The sequence below is a fragment of the Quercus lobata genome, chromosome 1 (assembly GCF_001633185.2).
Source record: "Quercus lobata isolate SW786 chromosome 1, ValleyOak3.0 Primary Assembly, whole genome shotgun sequence".
NCBI lineage: Eukaryota > Viridiplantae > Streptophyta > Magnoliopsida > Fagales > Fagaceae > Quercus > Quercus lobata.
Genome location: NC_044904.1, coordinates 7,724,007 through 7,748,804, shown reverse-complemented (window position 1 = coordinate 7,748,804; position 24,798 = coordinate 7,724,007). Strand labels below are relative to the sequence as shown.

Genomic DNA, 24,798 nt, shown 5'->3' with positions numbered 1-24,798 from the left:
GATGAAGCCGAGGAGGTAGCACAGAGGAGAAGTTGGCTACTGCCTCGAGACCTTATTCCTCCTCAATACTTTTGCACGCCCATAACTCAGGCAGCAAAAGAACCCAACTTGGGGTCTGCACCGGTGAAGAAAAGGTGCAGGGAACCTGACCTCAGGCTAACACCATCTACAGAAAAGGTGCAGAGAGCCGGAAGTTGGGGAGCCCCCGCAAAAATTTGCCTGCTACAAGGCAGACAGCGCTGATGGCGGAAATTCCTTCTTCTGACATACCAAAAATCTGGCATGACCAGAACCTGCTTCGGATTTTGACTAAAAGAAGGAGGTGTACCATCTTCCTCCTGTCAAGACGGAGGGCTGGCTTGAATCTGTGCCATCCTTGTCCATACCATATCACCTTGAGGATTCGGTGCCTCTGAAGCGTGCGAAGACCTTTCATCCCCATCCACGCCTCAAACATCTTGCTTTGAGGCAGTGGCACTAGAAAGAGAGATCGCGGATATGGAAGAAATATGGTTCTGAAGGGAACAGGAGAGTTTATGTGCAAGTGAAGTGATCCTCTATCCCATTTATACCCAGAAGTAAACCGGTGGCATTTAATTCACGCAGTGTCCCAAGGAACGCTACAGACAAAACGTCTCTGGCTCGATTTCCAACGTCGTCTGCAACCCTGAGGTTAAAGGAGTCTCGAGAAGGCGCACCTCGAACACTGGGACGCCAAAAAGTACCGCGTGATCAAAGACTATGGAAATACCTCTTAATTTGCGGGCCCAGTAAATTCGTGGCCCAGGCCCGTTCAGCATAGTAGCCCAGGGACAGAACCAAGGCCTTGCATGGTCCTCGGACCCAAGCCTATGGGAAAACCAAGTACAAAAAATTATAATTATTACAAGTTTTGGACAGAACCAAGGCCTTGCATGATCCTTGGACCCAAGCCTATGGGAAAACCAAGTACAAAAAATTATAATTATTACAAGTTTTGGACAGAACTAAGGCCTTGTATGGTCCTCGGACCCAAGCCAATGGGGAAACCAAATACTTGGATAAGAAAATGTTTGAATTTCGTAAGATGGGTTACTTAATAAAAATGTTAGGTCACTTCATCCACGGCTTAAACACCATAAAAGGTTAAGACCAATAAAGTTGTAAGGAAGGTGGTGGAACGCCCCAGCATTTAGTCGTATAAGAAGGCTGTTCATTTGGTGGGTGATATATCTTCAAATGGTTATTCCTCACACGGCATCAAACCTTCGTCTTACTCCTCGGCTAGCATGGGGTAAGTATTACTTTTCACTGGTCGGCCTTATTGTGCCAAGCATTTCTATTAAAGTTATGGCGACATCTTTTTATTATCAAGTATTTTGGTCTTAGTCGTCATTGATTTAGATGCTATATTATTGTGCCGAGCAGCGTTTGTAAATTTAAAAAAAAAAGAAAAGGCATAGAGACAAAACATGCGAAATAAAATAACAACAATTTTTATTAATACGAAAAATTATTACAACGTACAAAGAGGGGCTCAAACGAGCCTATACAAAATGTGAACTGCCTAAGCAACAATTACATCCGTAGTACAGATAAGTAAACTGTCAGGCGTCTTTTAAACTCGTCTTCAAAGTCTCTCCAATCTCTGCCTCAATACTGCTCATATTACGATAAGAACCTTCTTTGGGAAAAAATGAAGGAGAAGGAAATAGTAAGGAAGAAATCAATGAAGAAGATGGAGGAGATGAATGAAGAAGATGGAGGACATGAGTAAAGAAGGAGGAGAAGAAGAGAGAAGAGATGAAAAGAAAGAAAAAGGAGCAAAAGAGGGAGAAGTGAAAGCACCAGGATGGATCTGGTGCTGGGAAGACTAAGAAAGGGAGACGGAGGATAGCACCAGTGAAGGAAGAGAGGAAGAAGTAGAGACACTTAGTCCCTGCCTCGATCCTGACTCCCAACACACTGGAGCCATACTAGGTATGCTCATAGGAGAGCGGTTGGTACTGATGATGGGTGTTCTCGACTCAGTCACGCCGAAAGTTTGACGTGACAAGTCCCTGCTTCGGATTTTGACTGAAAGAAGGGTGAGGTTGATTTTGAGTCTTCGCCACCCCTGTCCCGATTGAGCCATAATGAGCTTTATTGGAACATGGCGTTAATGGGAGGGGTTTGGCTCCTGCATCACTCGTTGTTATGGTAAAGTGTATCACGATTTAGTTTATAAACCAGTGGGTAAAATGAACCCTAGGGGAGGCCAAGTATCTCAAATCTCAGAAGGATGAAAAGGGATTCTTTACAAAAACAATAACCTCCTCCCTTCCTTCTTATACAAATGGTGGAGCGGGAGACATTTAATAGGTTCAGATCTCCAAAGGAATCTGCCAACACAAACATGCCGGTTCCGTTTCTCCACCCCATCAAAACAAACCGCCGAATTAAAGTAGTCTCGTAAATAGTGGTCATTAAAAGCGCGTCTTGGATACCCAAACGATAAGAACGCATCAAGCGCGATATCAAAAAACTGTCTCATAGACCGGTGCATTTCTTGGACAGATGAAGAGCCGCCAGCATTATTAATAGGCCAAATTGATTGGGCTGTGGGAAGAGGTTCGGCATCACCAAAACCCCCCTTTCCAACCAAGAGGTTGGACAGTCGGGTTTTGAGGGGTTATTGTGGGGCCCAAATGATTTATGGGCCAGGCGCATCTACCCGGGGAGAATCCAAAGGCCCAAGCCGAGGAAGGCTATGGCCCAAACTCGACAAAATAGCCTATGGATACCGCCGAGGACAGCTCGGTCCTCGGTAGACCCAAAGTCCCCCCTGAAAGAGGGGTAAAAACGGTATAGGACTGAAACTTGGAAGAAAGATCTAAAATATCCGGGGAAAGTTGCCCTTACTGCCATTCAATGCTCTGAACCTGACAGAGCCGCATTCTTTGGCTTTTACAACCACCCCCAACGACTTTGAATATGAGCTGATGGGACAAGTATCAATCTTGGAAAGGTTGATCCTATACGTGGACGAAGGACAATGAACGCAGACAAATATAAAAGGAAAAATAAGTAACCTAAAGAGGAGGTTGGGAAAAATGGCCAAAAACCAGAGCCTCCCAGCCCACCTCCAGGAGAAAGACTCTAGGGGTGAAGGAAAATTTAAACTTGTACGAACACCACGAAAAACCCACCGCCTGTCGATCAAGGCCTAGCCTTCCAAACTCACGCTCTACAAATGATATTGTTAGGGTCTTTTTACGTGCGAACCCGACACTATTACGGTCCGCCACGAATCGTGTCCTTACAACAACATTTTTATAAACTATTGATGTGGCAAATTCTTACTAATTCTAATATGGATCTATCACGAACATCAGATTTTTACTTACAATAACTATTTGGAAAATACTAAAGCCACATCAGTAGTTTGTAAAAATATTGTAGAATAGTTTGTATCTGTAGTATTACTTAAAAATAAATAAATAAATATATATATATATATATATATATATATATATAATTAATTAATTTTAGACTGTTATATAAATATACCGGTATAGTTTAAAAGCAAACTACTAAAGAAATTGGTTCTGATTGGGGTTTCATGAAGCTTCTTCTCTCATTAACCAAGAGTCAAATGATGCAAGTGATGAATCTGTGGGGATCTGGTTAGTGGAGATTAGTTTGGCTAAGAGATATTGTGGCTATGAAGGAAAATGTATGCAACTTCTTTTCACTCTTCAATTCCGTTGTATTCTATTGCAATATGGTAAACAAAATTAAGACTATTGGTCAATCATTGCATAGAATTTAGAGTCCGGATTTGGTAAGAATGGAGTGTAAAACTTATGTTTTACACCATCTATTAAGATATTGTTACATCAAACTTTTATTTAAAATTTAATATATCAAATTTAATAAACTTACAGTTAAATTGGATTTTCAAATAAGTATTAGAATTGATTGAGTGTGGTTGTGCCTATTCTTTAATATGTAATTTGATGATGTGGCATGTTGGGTTTGGAGGGGTAAAACTTTGTTTTTACACCACATCCTTATTGAATTTAATCCCTAGAATTAAAGATAATATTATGAGATTAAATTGAATGTGGTGTAAAACCCAAGTTTTATCCCTTCAATCCTAATATGTCACATTATCATATTACATATTAAAGAATAAGTATAATCACACTCAATCAATTCTAATACCCATTTGAAAATCCAATTTAACTGTCAGTTTATTAAGATATTGTTATGTGTGGTAGTCCGTATTGAATTTTAAGTAAAAAACTGATGTGGTAATTTCTTATTGGATGGTATAAAACATAGGTTTACATCCCATACTTACCAAATTCAGACTCTAATATTATTGGCTTTGGACTTAGAAGGAGTTTGTGAATTTGGTTGTTGAGATTAGTCTAGTTAGGGAGATAGATTACTTTATGATTCAAAAGTTGCACAAAAGGAAGATAATGTTTTAAAACAGTAAACTTGCTGATTAGTGTAAGCAGTCAACAAGTTTTGGAAATACTTTAACAAAACTAGTGCATAAATTATAATCATTGACAAGTAAAGAAACATTTTTATGTACCATAGAGGCAGTTTCAGTGCGTAGACGATTACAGCCGAGACCAGTAAAGACAGCTCCACAAGAGGAGTGTCAAAAATAGCAAAATCCTATTGAAGGTGGACTACCATTTTTGCAAGCACATTGGCATAAGTATTGGCTTCCCTATAGCGGTGGTTAGCTTCCACCTGAGAATTTGGTTCGTTAAGTTCTTGTAATCATCAGACATAGGGGCAGAGTCAGAAATTTTTGTTTTGGGGGCCAAGTTGCAACACTAATATATTTATCAAGACAACCTCATACACACACATAAATACACATGCTTTTTTTTATTATATACACACTTTTTTATTTGATAAGTTATATATATACACACACTCAACAAAAAAAGAGTTTAATATTTTCAATCAAAATTATGTTTGATGGCTATCTTTCATAAAATTAATAAAATTCATTTTCACAATTTTTATAGTGAAATTCTTAAAAAGTTTCATTTTCTATAAAAATTATCAAATTTTATACTAATGTAAGTAAAATTATTCAATTGAACTAATGTAATTTTCAAAAACAAGAATGATCCAAAACTTGGAGGAACAAATTAGACTTCAAACATATTTGAAGTTATTTTGCTTTGACCCATTATGTGGTAACAAAAGAGACATTTCATGTGTAGTTTTAGTGACAAGAATTTTTTAATGAGTCAATGACTTGTTAATCGTCACATAACGGATTGAAAAAGATAAATTCAAACATATTTGGTGCCAAACTTTTTCAAATATTTAACAGATATAAAAACACATTTTATAATAAAAAATAGAATTACGAAAAATAAAGTTTTGTCTCTATAAAGACCAATTTTTTTTTTTTTTAAAGTATCATTGGACTAATTCAAATACTTAGGGGGGGCCAACTCTTATTTTTGTAGACTAAATTTTGAAAACATTAAAATAATTATATATATATATATATATATAAATTTCAAAGTTTTGGGGGGCCATGGCCCCCCCCCCCCACCCCCACCCTTCAACATGGCTCGGCCCATGATCAACCATTGGTGCAAAATTAGCTAGAGAGTCATCATTGCTGTTTAGTAACCCAACAACAGAGTTAACATCTAATTCGATTTCAAAGGGCAATGCCATCTCTCACGACCCAAAGTTCAGCATGTAAACAATTAGACCAACCTATAGATAGGGATGAAGCCATCATTGGACTATGGGGGGCAATAGCCCCCCATATTTTTTTAATTAAATTTTTTTTTTTATTATATATGTGTACTAATTTTAGAAATTTTATTCAATAAAATTACATTTTGTTTTTCTTAAACAATATTATTGATTCTTTTAAGAGTAATGTTATACTCACAAACTTTTTTATAATATTTTTACAAACTGTTTTGGTAATAAATTCTTACTGGTTTACATATGGGCCTATCACTCATATCATTTTTTTTTTTTCTTTTTACTAGTAACCTTTTATCACATTAGTAATTTATAAAAAAAATTTGTAGTTCTAGCGCCCGCTAAAAATTTTGGTACAAAAAGCCAAAAGGAATTCAATTCCTATGCATTTCTTTTTCTTCTCTCAAATACCCTATTATACATACTCTTATGCATATCATGTGAACTAGTTTTTACCCTTTTTCCTTATCTTAGTTTTGTTTCTCTCTTCTAGTAATTATCATAACATATTTGGATTTTTATGCATTGTTTTTACAGCATAGTGCATGTGACAGATATGTAATTAAGTGCTATATCTAATAGTCTACTAGTGATTTGTTGATAATTATAAAACTATGGAAGCACTGCTGTTCTTATCCTAGTTAACGTATAGATTGTTATATATCTACAAGCTTCCATGGACAGATGGACTTACGCATGTCCTTGCGTGTAAACACTACAAAAAAGAGAAAAAGAAATTGAGATTAACACGTAGCACAAATACTTTTACCAAATACTTCTACCTACCAAATTCTGTGACCCCATAACACATCTAGTGCGTCAGCAAGCACATTTTGAAACCTTCAAGCATATTTATTCCACCATACTTAATTACCTACGACTACAACTCTACAAGTGCTAGCTTATTTACTTATAGCTTAAGATATAGTCATTGGTATCGATTTTCAAGAATCTGTAGTTGTTTTACACTCCCGGTAAGAAGATTGAAGAAGATGGAATTGTCGAGACCAATGACCATATCCACCACTAGTCCTAGAGAGGGTTTAGAGACAAACTACGAGGAGCACAAGCAGAAATGGGCAGGAGGGCTTCAAAGGGTTTTATGTATGCAAGGTGGAGATGATGATGGCAGCTATGCCAAGAATTCAGAAGCTCCAGCATCTGCAATCACCTTATCTAAGCCATTGCTCTTAACAGCTATACAATCACTGAATTTGAAACTTTTCTCTAGGATAGAGGAGGAAAAGGATTGTTGTATAAGGATTGCTGACTTGGGTTGCGCAACTGGGTACAACACCTTGGCCACAATTGACATGGTTGTTGAGTGCCTGAGAAAGAAATACATCCATGAGTGTGGCGTTGAGCCAGAGTTTGAGGCCTTCTTCTCTGATCTCCCTTCAAATGATTTCAACTCTTTATTCAGATCACTGCCTGCGGCCACAACAAGGCACTATTATGCTGCAGGTGTGCCTGGATCCTTCTATGGTCGACTTTTTCCTAAGAGAAAGCTTCATGTTGTGGTTAGCTTAAGTGCTTTAAACTGGCTCTCCCAGGTACTAATTAAATTAACTAACAATATATAGTAATAGTTATACTTTTACATACATATATATTCATCTATCTCACATTCATACACACGCACAAACCAAACACACTATTCCATTGATATCTCGTGAAATTGTTTTCAAAAGTGTCCTCTACTTTTGTGTCTTGTTGGTTATATTGTGACACAAAATAGTTCATCTCACATCTAAGCTATATTCGAACCAAATAATACGTGCTTCCTTGCCAAAAAAGAAAAGAAAAATGACTAAATATGTTCAATTTTCCTTTATATATAAATCAGGTACCAGATGCAGTACTAGATAAGAGATCAGCAGCTTGGAATAAAGGAAGAGCGTGGATCAATGGAGCGAAGAAAGAGGTAGTTGAAGCATATGCAAAGCAATCAGAAGAGGATCTGGAGAACTTTTTAAGATGCCGGAAAGAGGAGATTGTTCATGGAGGAATGCTGTTTATGCTAATGGGAGGAAGGCCTGGATTCCAGCATCCTGAGAATCAATTAGGGGATCCTGACTCGAGTGCCAAGCACCCTTTTGCCACTTCCATGGATCAAGCTTGGCAAGACCTATTAAAAATGGTATCTTGCTCTCTTATCTCCCCCTGCCTATTTATCATCTCACACACACACACACACACACACACACACACATATATATATATATATATATATATATATATTTACATTCATAAACCTCCACTTTCCAATCATACAATTTCCATGATATCACTTGAGTTTTCTTTTTTTTGAGTAACATCAATGGTATAACATTTTTTACTTACAAGTTACGACTGACCATGTTAATTAATAGTTTTAAAAAAAATGTGATAAATGTTGTCACCAAATTTATTGTTATTTCCTTTTCGATCACCTTTTTGTAGCTGTCCTTCATGATTAGTCCTACATATATTATTGTACTTGTACCAAGATTTTTTTTTTTTTTTTTAAACCTTTATCTCACAACAATTCTTCCTTATCATGCTTCATGCATATCATGATTTTGCAATATATAAACTAGACCTAATCACATCGGCATCTTGATACTGATTCACTTCCTTTTGCTTTTTCCCCAATTTTTTTCCTTGAAAAAAAAAAACAATGGAAGGGTTTGATAGACGAAGAGACGAGAGACGGGTTCAATATTCCGGCATATATGAGAAGCATGGAGGAGGTGGAGGTGGCAATAAAGAGGTGCGGTGGTTTTGAGATACAAAAGATGGAGTACCATAAAATAATGGAGCATTCAGAAGAGAAGCATAAGGAGTGGATCAGGGATCCGGTTTCCTATGGGAGAGCCAAAACCAACATGGTCCGTGCCGCTTTGAGGCCCATAGCTGAGGCCCACCTTGGTCCCAACATCTCTGAGGAGTTGTTCAAGTGTTATGAAAAACAGGTTTCTTCTGATATTACCCTCCTCCATAAGACTGGTTTCTATGGTGCTATTGCTGCCTGTCTAATTAGAATGTGAGAATAATTAGCTATCCCCTCGGTAAGACTTGGGTATAGTTTCTTAAGGGAAGTATATTAGGTTTTCTAATTATATTTAGACATATAGTTAGAAAACATGTGTATTGTATAATTTTGTTTTAGAAAATGTTTCGACTTCAAAAGACCAATCGATGCCACCTACATGGTCCTATATTCAATAATAAACCATGACATTCCATCTGTATAAATAAAAAATATACATTTTGTAAACTATATGATAAAAATTGAGACCTTGGAAGCTGTGGTTATGTCAAAGTGGTTGTTTTCTATTTGCAGCAAATGGCTAAACTCTCCTTTTTGCCAAGTGACTATTGTTTATTAGATTGGTTTTAAAATCATGGGGTTTTTTTTTTTTTTTTTTTAATTTAATTATTTTAATATATTTTTTCAACAAGGCACTATAAATTAAATTAGAAGCAAATACGTTGTGATTAAAACCAATCGAATTTATTTATTTTTAATCTTTTATTGAAACTTATAATATTCCTGTTATACTATAAGAGAGTTATGAAATTATATAATAATTACTAATCCCAAAAGTGAAATTATATGATAATCAGTAATTCAATTATTTTCAATAAACATTCTCAATAAAATTACATATTATAGAAGCTCTAGTCCAAATGATATCGTATACTATACTTCATATATTATATAATAAAAGTTGTATCCTATAAAGTGAAGGCTTTGATTCAAGCATTTATCTATTTTAATATGGGCCTCAAATAATGGATCATTGGATTCTCAAAAAATAAATAATGGATCATTGTAAAATCGGGTTGGGTTGTTTGGTGTGGGCCAGTCCTACACATGGGAAAGAGTCGTTACTTAATTTTAAATGGACTGAGAGTCACTTTGAACCTCATATATAAATGTCTAACTTAATAAAGGCGTTAGGTACCCAAACTTACGGATCTACATGTGGAGAAATTATAGAGTCCTCTGGTGGACCACGTCACTTGTTCACCATTCTACTAAAAAACTTCTACTTGTTTAAAATTGCTGAGTCAGTAATTAATTTCTGTTTAAAAAAATTTTCTAACTAACAATTTTAAATAGGTGGAAGTTTTTTAATGGAATTGTGGACCACATCACTTGTCCATCATATGGATCTTATAATTTCTCCCACATGTGGCCCTCACTTGCGTTATTGGGTCATATTTAAGGAGGACTTACTAAAGAAATCCTAACCTAATCCCATAATTTACAATTATATCACCATATTTACCATATGCTAAATTCAAGATCAAAGTTTAAGAAAGGAAAGCAACCAACACAAAATTAGAATAGGATGCATTAATCACACATTAAATTCGGAAATGATAATTAGTCAACTAAACATGTGATGTAATTAAAAGCATTATACATATTAATTTCATAAATTCAAATTAGTCAACCTAATATGTGATGGAATTAAAAAAATCACACACGTTAAATGCAAAAAATTCAAAATGGAGAATCAACAAAATTTTTAATACCACTTTTATATGTGGGAAACACACAAATTTAAAAGCTAGCTAATTATTAAACATATAACCATCTCATAAACAGGAAAATAAAATAAAAAATTTCATTTGAGAATCAACAAAGACTCATTAGGTCTTTAATTAGCTTTTGGTTAGCAAATTTAAGTAAAATAAATAACTAAAATAATCATTGAAATTGAACACAGTACTTATTTATTCCTATTACATGAACACTACTACTAGGAAAGTATAAAAATAAATAAATAAAAATCAGAGAGTAAGTATTGTATTGCATTTTGGAAAGGGTTGATACAAATTAAGTAGAGTCAGCCACTCCAATATTCCTTTAAAATTAAAATTAGTGGCAGCATAGCTGTGTGTGTGAGGTCAAATTTTAGATGGTGTAAGGTGGGGGCTTGGGCAAGTTCTTGACTAGGCCACAGAGCAAGCAATTGTCTGGGATGTTGTATTCGTCCCTGAGAGAACGTTCTGGGGAGAGAACGCTCACGTAAAGCTGTTGTCCAAGGTAGCGATTCTCTGTCAGCTCCGACCTCAAGTTCCACATTCCAGCATTGTCAAATGTCAACAGGATCGCTGCCCATGAATTTGGGTAAACTTGGACTGTGTGCCTACTCACTGCATCAAGAAGGTTGTAGTTCTTTCTACGTTCTGGGCTCCATCTCCCTGGTTCAATGCTGCATGCATGTTTAGAGTGCTTACATTAGTCCATGTATAATAGCATAAAGGGTAAATTTTACACTTTAATATCAAAAATCACCAACATCAGTTAAGTTAAAATTGTGTATGCATGCAAGTCTATCTTTTAATACTTTCTTTACTCATATACACAAAAATAGAAAGATAAATTGAGAGAATAATAAAAAATTGATAAAAAAATAATATTCTAATGACATGTAACGTGAAATAAATCATTGTTTATAGATGTTTTTGAAAAATGGTTAAGTAAATTAGAAAAAATAATAGTTTTTTTTTTTTTTTTATTATATTAAAATAGCCAGAAATTTTTGCAGGAATTAATACAAATGCTCTTAAATTTAAGTTGTGAAATTTGTTATGTACGTAAAATCAAGTAAAATAATTAAGATTATAATAGCTAGTTTAGTTAGTTTCTTACGCAACAGCGAAGAAGGAGTATCCATCCAAATGCCATGACTGCAGGCTCTTCTCGTGGTTCTCAAAGATGATCTCCACGAAGTTACGGAAGGTGGTGTTGACGACATTGGGTTGCACGGTGACCTTATTTGGAGCAATATGCTTGGGATCGTCTGGGATCGTGTCATATTTGAAGACCTTGTTGGCAATACCATAGTACTCAGCTAGCTTGAGTGGAGTGGCAGTGTCGATGTGGGATACACCATTGATTGCATAACGACGCTTACCACCTGCTCTACTAGCAGAGTTAACAAGCTTGATGGTTCGGGTAATGTTAATAGCACCATAGTGATATGAGCCCTGAGGGTTAGGCCTGGCTGCACTAGCTGTAAGGTTCCAACGGAAGGTACGGAACTGGTTAAGGGACCAAGCCCAACCAACTGGGGCTGGAGGGAGCTTAGGTGAGGCTGGGCCCTTGCCATTGGTGTAGCCAATGATAGCTTTACCAACGAGCACATTTTTCAAGAATCGAGTTGAAGCTACAATGTAATAGTTATGGGGCTTTTGGTTAGCAGTGACAAGAACTGAGAAACATTGCCCTACGTGAACGTCAAGGGATTCGTATGTGTTTTGGACTGTGTGGGAGCCTTCCATCTCAACCAGCTTCATAGTGTGACCTTGGATCCTGAAGTTGAGGGATGCCTTAAGCCCAACATTGCAGATTCTGTACTTGTAGGTCTTGCCTGGCTTCATGGTGAAAAGGGGTTTATCCTTGCCCTTACCATTGGAAGATTTTCCATTGATGAGTACACCGCTTGGTCTACCAAGGGAACGACCAGTGTCCAATAACTTCCTGAGTGTTGAGTGACTCTTGGTGTACCAGTCACCAATGAGGACAGTGTAGTCATCCTCAGGATCAGCATATGGGACAGGAATGAGCAACCGGCTGTTCACACGGAGGCCGCCAAAGGCACCCGCTGCCCGGTGCACGGCAGTGGTGGGATAGTAGATGTAACTTCCAATCTGATCCTTCACTTGGAAGTGATAGGTGTAGTTTTTCCCAGGGGCAATGGGGCAATTGGTTCCGGGCACTCCATCTTGCCATGAGTTCTTTCTATGTTGGATGCCATTCCTGCATGTCATACGAATTAGAAAATATTAATTCACTATATTTGCGGTTTATAAAATAGTTTATAACTCTAACATTTTCCTGTGTATAATATATAAAAAAATAGAATTATATATTTTAAATTTAATTATTTTTTTTCTTATAACATATGTAATGAAACAAGATCTTCTCATTTTCAAGTGAAACAGAGAATTTATAGTTTATATATATTTAAAATTTATTTTGACTATAAAAAATGTCAAGTTATTTAAAATTTTAAGATAGATAATGTAGATGCTAATAGCATGTCATTGTTGGCGGCACACAACAATAAAAAAGTCAATGAAGAAAAAAGAAAGAAATGAATACCATGTCAAGAGGAATGGTTCATCAAGGTAATTGTGGACGTTGATGACAATGTTGTTGTTGGTGGTGGAATTGATATTGGGTCCTGGAAATTGACCATTGATGAGAATGCCTTGTTGGGGGATCCCCAATGGAGAGATGGTGCCATAGGTGACTTTCCATGTGAAGAAAAGGTAAGGATCTTCACCTCGGACTACAGACATTACTCCAATGGTGAGGCATAGCAACAATATAAGCTTCACCTCAACCATTTTTTTTTTCTTTCTTTCCTATATATTTTTCACTATTTTTTTTTTTTTTTGTGTGTTTTTTGATCTTTGTTAGATCAACCCTTTCCTACGTACCCACTATATATCAGTCCCTATTTTAGAAGAAGATGATTGGCCTCCTTCTAGCGTTTCCGATGGACATTCTCTTCCTCCTCTTATATACATTTAATAGGATATTTCTCTACCATACAAACTCTCCGCAATCTTCTCTGAGCTCACCCTTTTCTCTTGCCCCTTGCATTCCGTCCTTCCTCTCAATTTTCTCTCATTCCTCTCTCTCTCTTTTCCCCTAAATACATGCACTCGCTTTTTCTCTTAACTAACTTAACACATTATGTCTTGGTTAATGTCAAACTAATTGCCACTGTCCAAAACTATTCCCAACTCAATTTTTCAACGGCAGAAGATATTTTTTAGGTTAAAAAAACGGCAGAATACTAGAACTAGTCTAAACTCTAAAGTTAGTATTGAGTTTGTGTGTTAAAAAAGAGCCAAAAATTTTAGTTTAATATTTGAACATGTATGATCTACTTGAAGCATACCGTTCTCACTAAATTGTTAATATTTTCCATAATGGTTAATCTTGTCAATACAACAAAAAAAAAAAAAAAAAGTTGAAAACTAATGCTTAAGATTGTTGAAGAATGATGCACATAAAGTTCAACCAAAAAATTGCAAATTTAATCATTCTTGTTACAATACAGCTTGGGGGTGTTGTGAAGTCTCTCCTTGTTACAATACAGCTAAAAGACTGCAATTTAATCGTTCTTGTACACTACAGCTAAAAGACTGCAATTTAATCATTCTTGTTACAATACAGCTTGGGGCTGTTGTGAAGACACTGTTACAATACAGCTAGAAGACTCTTCTTGTTATTATGCTATACATGATTTCTCTTCTTTTTTCTTTTTATGGATAATTCGATAGTTAGGAGAGTAGCCATTGAATTACAAGGCTTGCTATATGATCTTGTTTATAAATATAATAATAATCACCAACAATTTTGGACCTCATATATCCTTTTCCTTCTTGAAATTATTCAGTAAAATAAAAAGAGTAGGGTTGAATGGATCATATATAGTTTTATAAGTGCTTAAACCACCGTGAGAGTCTTGGGATATGCTAAAGAATTGCATATAGGCTATATGACCTCATCCAACCTTCTTTCCTTAAAAATAAATTAGCAGAAAAAAAACCTATTAAATCTGTAATTCTTGTAATTTTTAGCTTATAATTTTATGTAAGATTATCATATCTGTGAATTACATAAGTGGCAGAAGAACTTTATTACTTCAGAAAAATTGAATTGTTGGTATCCTTCGTCGTCATAGCTTTACATTCAATTACATGCATGTTTTAATATTATAGTTGTATTAATTTTGATGTAAAATATAGAATAGTTAATAATTCAGGACTAGTTATTATTTTGAATTTAATTGGGGAGTCTAGTATAATTTCTTAAGTGTTGTACCTTAAATTTTTCAACTAATTCCAACGTATAGTTGTATTGACTAATAAAGAACATAATTGAAAAAGATAACATTATATTTGCATTAGTCAATGCAATCATGTGATTGAAAATTAATTGGAAAACCGAGACTACATCTTATATATGTAAGTTAATGCAACATCATGCAACTCCATTCCTTTTAATTGAAAGAGTATTTTCACGAATTAATTGTTCGATATTGCCTCTTTATACCCATCATGTTGCAAAATATCAAGATGATTGAAAGTCAATAAGTTGGTAGAGTCATGATTTTATTCCAAGGCAAGATTAAAATAAAAGGTTGAATGCAAAAATAATGTTAAAATTGTTAATTAATATAAGTAAAAATTACTAAAATTCTGTAATTAAATAAAATGTAACTTATAATTTATATTTTCCTGTCTAGTGGCAATTCATTTTATTATGTCTACTGTTAGAATTAGACTTAATAATCATTGGAATATTTAAACTACTTCATAATCTGGATGACTACAAGTATATATGTATTTTACATAAATAAAATATATAAATGAAAATAATCAATATATATATAATCATTAATAGATGAATTTAAAAACTAATGGTAAGACATTCAAACAAGTTATTTTGATTGTTTAAAAGTAAAATATATAAATAAATTAATAGATATATGCATATCTTCGAAGTATCAAAAATATGATAATTTACTTGACATCTTTAAATTTTTAAGTAAGCCTTGAATTTAAAATGTTCTATATGTGTATATGGTGTCTTTATTTGTAAATTAACTCAAAGTATCAATGGTTTCTTTTTTTATTTCTATATTGACTACACTTCCAACTATCAAAATGTGGTTTATTTAAAAAAGAAAACAATGAAAAGTATAAAGTATTGTTCAAGAAGTAAATACAACAATAACAATAAATAAAATTGGGCACATTGGTAAGGGAATGTTGCAATACCATAACATTTTATATTTTAAGGCTACACATAAAAGATTTTTTTTTTCTTAAACAGATTAGGAGAATTAGAAAATATTTTGAGTTCATATTAATATTAAAAAATGGGATATTTTCTTTTAAAGAATGGAGGATATGAGTGGGCTGGAGGGTATTTATCAAACTCTCCCTGGCTCCGCCCATGTCAATAATTATCACATCATAAAACAGATTAAATTTTAAGGGTTTATTTATTTTAACTTCAAAATTATTTATAAAATATGAGTTTCAAGATCAAATAGAAAATAACATTCAGTTAACACAAAATTTAATGTGTATATTAAAAGCAACAAAAATACATAATCCAATAATCGGATTTTCAAAATATTAATTATATAAAAAAAAATTATTGACTAATGCAATATACGAATATTGCAAAGGGTTACACTAAGAGTAATTTGATAATTTTCTAAAAAAAGAAGAAGAAGAGTAATTTGATAAGGGTAAAATTTGTTGAGTAAGTTTGCAAAATTACTATTAAAGAAATAATGTCTGTTTCTTAGTGTGAAAGGTGGCGGTTTTCACCCTCCTCTCCTCTTGTCGGAAAACTTCATCTTTGGTCTCAAAGAGTCAAAATGGCTTTTAAATTATTATTTTGAGTAAATTGCAAATTACAGTACGCGGAAATTGATTAAGAATGGAAACCTACTTGAAAAAGCATTTTCTGTTTTTAGAATCAGAAAACGTTTTTTTTTTTGCCACCCTTTTGTTCCATTAATTTCTCCATACTTTAGTACTGCCAGCAACACCACTATCACTACTGTCACTACAACCACCACTATTGTCGTCACACCACCATCACAACGGCTATAATTAACAGAATTTGATGAAAAGATTGTATTGAATTGAATAATTGATATACAACAATAGCCATATATATAGGCTAATCCAAAACACAGAGGGAAAAATAACTAACCTAAGTAACACTAACAGCTAGCGTATAGGTTTGGTTACAACAAACATGCGCGTGGAACACGTGTGACTAACAGTGATTAATGAATACAAGAAAAACGACCTGTAGCTTAAGGTCTAAAATACAAAAGCTACTTGTAGCTTAACACTGTTTCTTCTTTTCTTCTTTGTTCTTCTTCTTCTCTTCTCTACTTTTATTGGTAATACTCTGGTAATAACCTGTCCCCACTGCTACCACTGTGCGTTTGTAAAATGTTAATGAATTCATTGAAACCATAAAGGCATAAACCCTAAAACATTAAGTGTCCGTTTGGATTCCACTGAAGCTGCGTCTGCGTTTGTGAAGCTGCGTTTTTGTTCTTTTTTTTTTTTCACGCATTTTGGAGTAATGCGGTACTGTTCATGCACTGTTTATTGAACAGTAACCGTAAATGTTGACTTTCCACAGTGAACAATGTATATGTGCACTGTTCATGGACCCACAAATTACACTTTTCAGCAACTTTTTCATTAAAAATGGGTCCCACGGTACTATTCACATATTTAAAAATTATTTTGCTACAGTGTTTTTAATTTTCAGTTTCAGCAAAATAAGTTCTATCCAAACAGACCCTAAGTCTTAATTAAAGTCATTGAAAACATAAACTCTGAGACCTAAAATTCATAAACCTCTAATCCCTATGCCCTAAAGCCCAAGAGAAAGAGGGAAAAAAATCAAAACAAAACACCTCAAATTTAGTTAAATACCATTATTTAAGTAAATGCAACTAAAATCAATTATTTTTCTCAAGCTAATTAAAAGAAAAGAAAATGCTTTTCTCCTTTTTCTTTCCCTTCTTTAAAAAAAAAAAAAAAAAAATTCAAACCTAGATTTTGACACCTTGAATGTTGGGCCAAACGACTATCTAGGTGTGAATTAACTTTAACAAACTCAAGCAATAGTGAAAATAAAAAAAAATCAAGCACCAAGAAAACAAACTCACTAAAACACACCAAATATAAGTGAAAAACCTCTTAGGAAAATCCACAAGACAAATCCGATAATTTCACTTTAGTTAAATAGGTATTACAAAATTCAATTTTATGTCAAAAACTTAAATTCACAACAGATTAGAGAGAAAAAAAAATACAAGAATAAATATTCTCTAGGAATAAAATACATGTTTCTAAAAAAAAATGAATAAAATACATTATCACCGATCTATATCTATAAAATATCTAAAAGTTAAAGCGTAACATTTATTATTGCTATGATTTGTTGAGCCACATCAGCATAGTATTTCGGTCCACTTTGGTCAATTTCAGTCCATTATGGTTTACTTTGGTCCAGTTCGGTCAATTTTAGTCCATTTGATCAGTTCTGGTCCAATTCAGTCCATTCAGTCCACTATGTCTACTTTGGTCCATTCTATCCTCTTCAGTCTATTCAGTCCTATTTGGTCCAGTTAGGTCCCTTTTGGCCACTTTGGTGCATTCGGTCTATTAGTTCCACCTCAGTCTATTTGGTCTATGATGTCCAATTCAATCCATTCTGTCCACTTCAGTCTAATTTGGTTTCTTTTAGTCCATTTATGTCCACTTTGGTTCATTCTGTTCAATTCTGTCTATTCGGTCCATTTAGGTTCAATTCGGATTCATTCAGTCCAATTTGGTCCTTTTCGATCCACATTATGTCTACTTTGGTCCATTCGGTCCATTTTAGTCCACATGGGTCCATTTGGTCCACACCTTCGATATTGTTACACATGGACATACGTGAATATTATATACTTTAGATAAATACCTTATCTATAACAATTTTACTTCACAAGTATAAATGCTTGTGAGGTGTGGGGAGCAAAGGCCGAGGTCTAAGTTTTTAAGAGGGAGCTTCACACATATATATACTTAGATTATGTTAGAGTAGAATTTCTATCTTGTATAAAAAAAATAATAATAATAATTTGCTACATAAGATTTGTTGTGATAATCATTTGAAAGGTGGTAAATTTGAAAACCTAACAACTTGCCACCTAAGATTTGCCACCTAAAATTTATTGTGATACTCTTTTGTCTCTTTTGGTTATCCCTTTTTTTTTTCTCTCTCTCTCTAATTTTCAATTTGGAACTAGTCTTGGAGTTGGGTATATGTTTTAGGTTGGGTATATTTTGATTTTATTTTATTTTAAAATCACTTTATTTAAACTATTTTTATTAATTTAATTTTTATTTCATTAGCTTAATTATTTAATTTTATATATATACTTTTTCAAATTTATTTGGGTGATAGGTGCTCTATATTTACTTAACAAACATAGTTACTATCTAACTGTTTTTTTCCCCTTTTGTAGTTCTTATTTTATAGTTAAGTTTTTCTAATATAGTTATTAACAATGTGTTTACTTAAAAAAAATTTGTTCATTTTGACGTTCTTTCTTATGTTGTTAGAGCATTAGCATCAGATGTTATAAAAAATGCTATTTTTTGACACACTTAAAACTATTTTTTTTTTTACACATCACTTTACACTATACCCTACATCACATGTTCTATTCTACAATTCAATATATTAAAATAATATTTACAGCACATTAAAATAATATTAAGTAAAAACTAGTCAAACCTAGTGGTGGCCACCACCCAAAACTACCAAAATAAAACCCCAAAAACAAAAGCAAAAAAGAAAAAAAGAAAAAGAAAAGAGAGATGAATCTAATCAACCAACCAAAAATCAACACAAACCCTCAAAGCCAAACCAAAGAACCCAAATCCACAAACCTAAATAATAAACCCCCCAAAATCCATTCCTTTCAAACCCTAAACAACTACCAATCCAACAAATCCCCTAACCCACACAAAATCAAAATGGGAAAAGAAGGCAATTTTCGGCCAAAAACAAAACAAAAAAAAAAAAATAAGGGAAAAATGAGAGAGAGAGAGAGAGGGGGGGATGATGACCACCTCAATAATGGTGTTGGCCGTATGGCTTAGGCCATGGTTGCGCTTGTGCGAGAAGAGATACAAGCCAATGAGGGAGAATCTCAAAGGGTGGCTTACGGTGGTCTATGTGATGGAGCGGTGGAGGTTCAGTGTAGAGAGAGATGAAGAGCCATTAAAGTAGTGAGTTTTGAGAGAAGAGAGAGAACACCGAGAAAAAAGAGAGAGTTAGTGGAAAGGAGAAAGACTCGAATAAAAAATAAATAAAACTTTGACAAATTTTTCCGTACCCTCTCAAATTTAGAATGTCACTGTAGCTAAATGCCAATTTTTTTTTTTTTTAATTTGAGACATTTGATATAGGTGGGTTTTTGGTGTTTAATGTGCCACACCTAATGCTAATACTCTTATATCCTATTGGCTTCCATGGTAATTGGTAACTTAATCTCCAGTTTGAATTTACGGGCCATGACTAAAAAAAATCATTTATTTATTCATCCAAAAAGTTAGTTTTATTGTACAATTTTGTTTCAAGTTTATGATCATGATTGCAAGCCAAAAAAAAAAAAAAGTTTATGATCATGACTACAACTGTTTCTTGCTCGATTGAGAAAATGATGGGATGCTTATGATGAATAGATGACACTTATAATCATTAGCAGTTTTAAATCTTTAAAGCCACTAAAAAACCTAACATTTCATTTAAATTTTGTTTTTTATAGTTCTATTTTTGGCTTATTTCCAATATTGATTAATAAAAATATGATGGTGTTAATGTAATTGACAAAAAAGGATTTTAACTTTGAATATAAACGTGTAACTTTTTATCGGTAAATAATAGGTTAGATATACTGTTTTCCAATCTTTTGGTAACATGTGATATATCGATAGAGGGGGAAAAAAACAGTCATTAATTAGCAGTATAAGGAGCAATGACATCCATGTCATTATAGAGAATGACAATCATCTTCATAATAGGAAATCTTTCCTTAGATCTATTTTATTTTTTAGCCTTCAGGTTCCAAAGTTTGTATTGGTAGAAAGTTTCAGTTTTTTAACTCATCAGCTATTGCAGATTATGAAGTATATTTATATGACTGACCATCAAACCATTATAAAGTTTATTTTTGCCTTTAGTTAGAACTAATTCATTTTTCCATAACCATACGAACCTAACAATGAACGAGTTACATTCACATGAAAACCACTAATAAAAGGAGTTACCCAAATAACCTCCTTTGGGCATCTCCGCATGCCCACATACCTTTTGCCAAGAATGGATTCACCATTCACTAGCAAAAGAAACTAACATTCTTAAGTGAGTGAAAATATAAAGTAAAGACAAGTAGTAATTTTAAATTTCTAAGAAATGATTGTAGTAATCATTGGATATGCTCAAATTGAGAGCTAATCATAATGTTTACTCCATGTATAAATTTGAGATCCATGGTATATGGATTTGTTTTTTTTAATCTGCCCATTTATTGACAGAGTCACCTCTAATTTCTTTGAAAGATGTTTGCCAACCAACCCAGCATAAATTTTTGAAGGAATTGTACCAAGAGGATCTTTACTCTTTGCAGGGGTGGTAAGTCTTTGAAGAGGTCTTATCATGATTTCTTATTACAAGATAGCCATATCGATTCATAGGTAACCACTTATATGTTTCACAATGCTCTTTGAGGGATGCCATGGCAATATTTTTTTTTAATTAAAAAAACATATAAAAAAGAGTTTAGGCTCTAAGGAGAAAGGAATGGGAAGATTTTTGAACTAATACATTTTTTTTAGGAGTGGTGGCCTCCAACGGATTGTGCTTGGAGTTCAAATTGGACCATAGCCATTTTTATAATTTGGCAGAAAATTAAAAGCAGCAGCAAAGAAAAATTATACAGAAGCAAAATAACTTACAAAGTTTTACTCAAAAGAACAAGAACTATAAAAGATAGTTATATTAAAATGAATGGTACAAAAATTTAATGTCGTGTTTAAAAGGTTATATATAACAGTAACTCTATGTGTTTTTTCAATCATTGTTATTCTTTGCCATCTTCTACACTCTTTGCATAAAAAATGCATACAATTACATAATTGTCTCTCATCTATTACACACACGATGTATATCTGGTTCTCTCCCTTCCTTCTCTCTCTCCCCCTCATTGTATGAAGTGGCGACATGGCAAAGAGGTATGTGGATCATCTTTAGATTTCGTATGGTGGGGGCTTGGGCAAACCTTTGACTATGCCACAGAGCAAGGAGTTGTCAGGCATGTTGTACTCGTCCCTGAGGGATCGTGCAGGAGAGAGAACGCTAGAATAGAGCTCTTGCCCAAGGTAGCGTCTCTCTGTCAACTCAGACCTTATGTTCCACATGCCAGCATTGTCAAATGTCAAGAGGATAGCTGCAAAGGATTTGGGAAACACCTGGATTGTGTGCCTGCTTACAGCGTCAAGAAGATTGTAGTTCCTTCTGCGATCTGGAGTCCACCTCCCAGGCTCAACACTGTTATCAACAAACACATAAAATAGTCAATTTCCGCGTCAAGAATCTCACATTTTTTTTTATAGGATTCGAACTCAGGACTACTTGCTTTGATAGGAAATGGTAAATTTAATAAAACTTACGAGACTGCGAAGAAGGAGTATCCATCCACATGCCATGACTGGATGCTCTTCTCGTGGTTCTCAAAGATGATCTCTATGAAGTTGCGGAATGTCATGTTCATGACATTGGGTGCCAAGGTGACTTTATCTACAGCGTCAGCTGGTGGGTCATCAGATATGATGTCGTATTTGAAGACCTTGTCTGGGACTCCATAATACTCAGCGAGCTTCAAAGGTGTAGGAGGGTCGACATGGGATACACCATTGATAGCATATCGAAGCTTGCCATCTACCTTGGTTGCTGAGTTGATGAGCTTGATGGTACGGGTAATGTTAATAGAACCATAGTGATAGGAGCCCTGAGGGTTAGGCCTAGCAGCACTAGCAGTGAGGTTCCAACGGAAGGTACGGAATTGATTAAGTGACCAAGCCCAACCAACAGGAGCCTCAGGGATCTCAGGTGAGGCTGGACCTTTTCCATTGGTGTAGCGGACGATTCCCTTGGTAGTGAGGACGGTCTTGGTGAATCGTGTGGAGGCCACAATGTAGTAGTCCTTGGGCTCTTTATCAGCTGTGACAAGAACCCCAAAGCATTGCCCTACATGAACATCAAGGGACTCATATGTGTTTTGCACAGTGTGGGATCCCTCCATCTCCACAAGCGTCATTGGGTGGCCTTGGATCCTAAAGTTCAAGGAATTCTTAATCCCAACATTGCAGATTCTGTATTTGTAGGTTTTGCCAGGCTTCATGGTGAACAAAGGCTCTTCCTTGCCGTCACCCTTAGGGGATTTTCCATTGATGAGGACACCATCTGGCCTACCAAGGGAGCGGCCGCTGTCCAAGAACTTCTTGAGAGTTGAGTGACTCTTGCTGTACCAGTCACCAATGAGTACAGTGTAATCATCCTCAGGATCGGCATATGGGACGGGAATGAGCAACCGGCTGTTCACACGGAGGCCGCCAAAGCCACCAGCTGCACGATGCATGGCAGTTGTGGGATAGTAGATGTAGCTCCCAATCTGGTCCTTAACTTGGAAGTGATATGTGTAGTTCGTGCCAGGGGGAATGGGGCACATGGTTCCCAACACTCCATCTTGCCACGAGTTCTTCCTATGTTGGATGCCGTGCCTAGATGCCAAATTAACCCAGTCGAAAACATTAACATATATGATTGACAACATAATCTTTACAAATTAATGTGTCACCAATCATTAAAAAAAAAAAAAAAAAAAAACATTTAGGACATTCATTTATTATTATGTTTTTGAAATCCAACTATCCAATTCATTTCCATGTTAGAAAAAGAGAAAGCATGAATACCATGTCACCAGGAATGGCTCATCAAGGTTGTTGTGGACGTTGATGACAATGTTGTTGTTGGTGGTGGAGTTGATATTGGGTCCTGGAAATTCACCGTTGATGAAAATGGCTTGTTGGGGGACTCCAAATGGAGAAATGGTGCCATAGGTGACATTCCACGTGAAGAAGAGATAAGGGTCTTCACTCCGGACCATAGACATCGCTGCAGCCGAGAGGCACAGCAGAAACATAAACCTCAAGGGTCCCATGTCTCTCTCTCTCTCTCTCTCTGTCTGTGTCTTTCTCTCTCTCTCTCTCTCTCTTTGAAATTAATCTTTTTCCTTCTAGGGCAATACTTTACATGTCCTTAAAAGTGGAAGAAGAGAGTTCTTCTACCGTCCTCATGGCACTCCAATCCATTCTCTTTTTATATTTGTCAGTGGCTATTTTTTAACCATTGGAACATACCGTTATTGTCTCATAGCTCTCCCTCTTTCTTGCCCCTTACATTGCGCCCTTCCTCTTATTGTTTCATTTAATTTTTTTGACTATGTCTATGTCACAGGGGACGAAAGTGTACCTTATGTAATTCACGCGCAATTCTTTAACTATAAACTTAGTGTTGTTTTAATCCTGACCATTAATTGTTTCTGTTTTAAAACAGATTGTTTCTTCTCATATGCCTGTCAATCTCATTTCAGTTTCACCACCGCTGTAGGTTTCTTAACGGATCAAAGTCGTTTTGATTATTGTTTAAGGTAAGGATCAAACGGACAAAACCTTAATTTCACTGAAAAGTGAGCATAGTACATTCTGTATTTCCACAACAAGCTGATTCAAGTTACTCTCTCTTCCTTTTTCTTGTTCTACAATGTTGACATTATGTTTTATAGATTACTTTGTTGGTATTAACCCCTCCCCCACAAAGAAAAATTATATATCATTAAGTTGTGTCCCTGTACCTGCGATTTGTTGCTCAAAATAATCATTTTTCTTGACCCAATTTCACATCTGTCAGCTATGTTTTTTCAAGGTACTCTATTTATTCTAACATGCTGAGGTTCAGAACTTTGATCTACATCTTACTCACTTCTCAGATTTTCAATTATCTGTTTGGTCTGTTTGGTAGTTGGGGAAACAGTTTGAATTATTAAAGAACAAAATTTTCACTTCATTTGTGTGTTTTGTGTTGCTTTTGTTCCTTGCTGGTTTCTTAAGTTCCTTTTGGAGTTATGGTTTTTGTCCACTGAATGTAAAATGTTCACGGCCCCTGCTGGCAAAATAAATTACTCTCTGTTTATAGTTGACAAGTTATTATGTGGTTCCCCTTTTAATATAAGTTGCAAGCTTTAGTACTGTTATTTAATTTGGATACAAGTAGGGTAGACTGAAAGGTAATCAAATGTATTGGCTAGCTTATAATTCTGATCACATTCTACTTATAATAGTTTTTATTTTGATTACTTCTTGGAATCGAAGATGTGGTATTTTTTCTAGTCATAA

At 34.9% G+C, this 24,798-nt stretch overlaps 3 protein-coding genes across 4 annotated transcripts; 1 reads left to right on the top strand and 2 right to left on the bottom strand.

The window, feature by feature from the left end:
* Positions 1 to 6,627: 6,627 nt before the first annotated feature.
* LOC115974754 (gibberellic acid methyltransferase 2-like) lies at positions 6,628 to 9,008 on the top strand. 2 transcript variants are annotated; one of them, XM_031095298.1, is made up of 3 exons: positions 6,628 to 7,277; positions 7,571 to 7,864; positions 8,391 to 9,008. In XM_031095298.1, the coding sequence occupies exons 1-3, from the start codon at positions 6,717 to 6,719 to the stop codon at positions 8,751 to 8,753; spliced, it is 1,218 nt and encodes a 405-aa protein (XP_030951158.1). In that variant the 5' UTR covers positions 6,628 to 6,716; the 3' UTR covers positions 8,754 to 9,008. The 2 variants fall into 2 exon arrangements, with proteins under 2 accessions (XP_030951158.1, XP_030951233.1); XM_031095373.1 differs by having other exon boundaries at positions 8,401 to 8,532.
* A 1,438-nt stretch (positions 9,009 to 10,446) lies between these two features.
* Positions 10,447 to 13,205, bottom strand: LOC115974675 (L-ascorbate oxidase homolog). The gene is made up of 3 exons (XM_031095178.1): positions 12,830 to 13,205; positions 11,375 to 12,484; positions 10,447 to 10,934 (listed from the first exon to the last, which is right to left on the bottom strand). Exons 1-3 carry the CDS (start codon positions 13,075 to 13,077, stop codon positions 10,634 to 10,636), a joined length of 1,659 nt encoding a protein of 552 aa, XP_030951038.1. The 5' UTR covers positions 13,078 to 13,205; the 3' UTR covers positions 10,447 to 10,633.
* An 8,138-nt stretch (positions 13,206 to 21,343) lies between these two features.
* On the bottom strand, positions 21,344 to 23,690 carry LOC115974599 (L-ascorbate oxidase homolog). Its single transcript, XM_031095056.1, has 3 exons — positions 23,317 to 23,690; positions 22,015 to 23,124; positions 21,344 to 21,892 (listed from the first exon to the last, which is right to left on the bottom strand). Exons 1-3 carry the CDS (start codon positions 23,562 to 23,564, stop codon positions 21,592 to 21,594), a joined length of 1,659 nt encoding a protein of 552 aa, XP_030950916.1. The 5' UTR covers positions 23,565 to 23,690; the 3' UTR covers positions 21,344 to 21,591.
* Between the last annotated feature and the right edge of the window lie 1,108 nt (positions 23,691 to 24,798).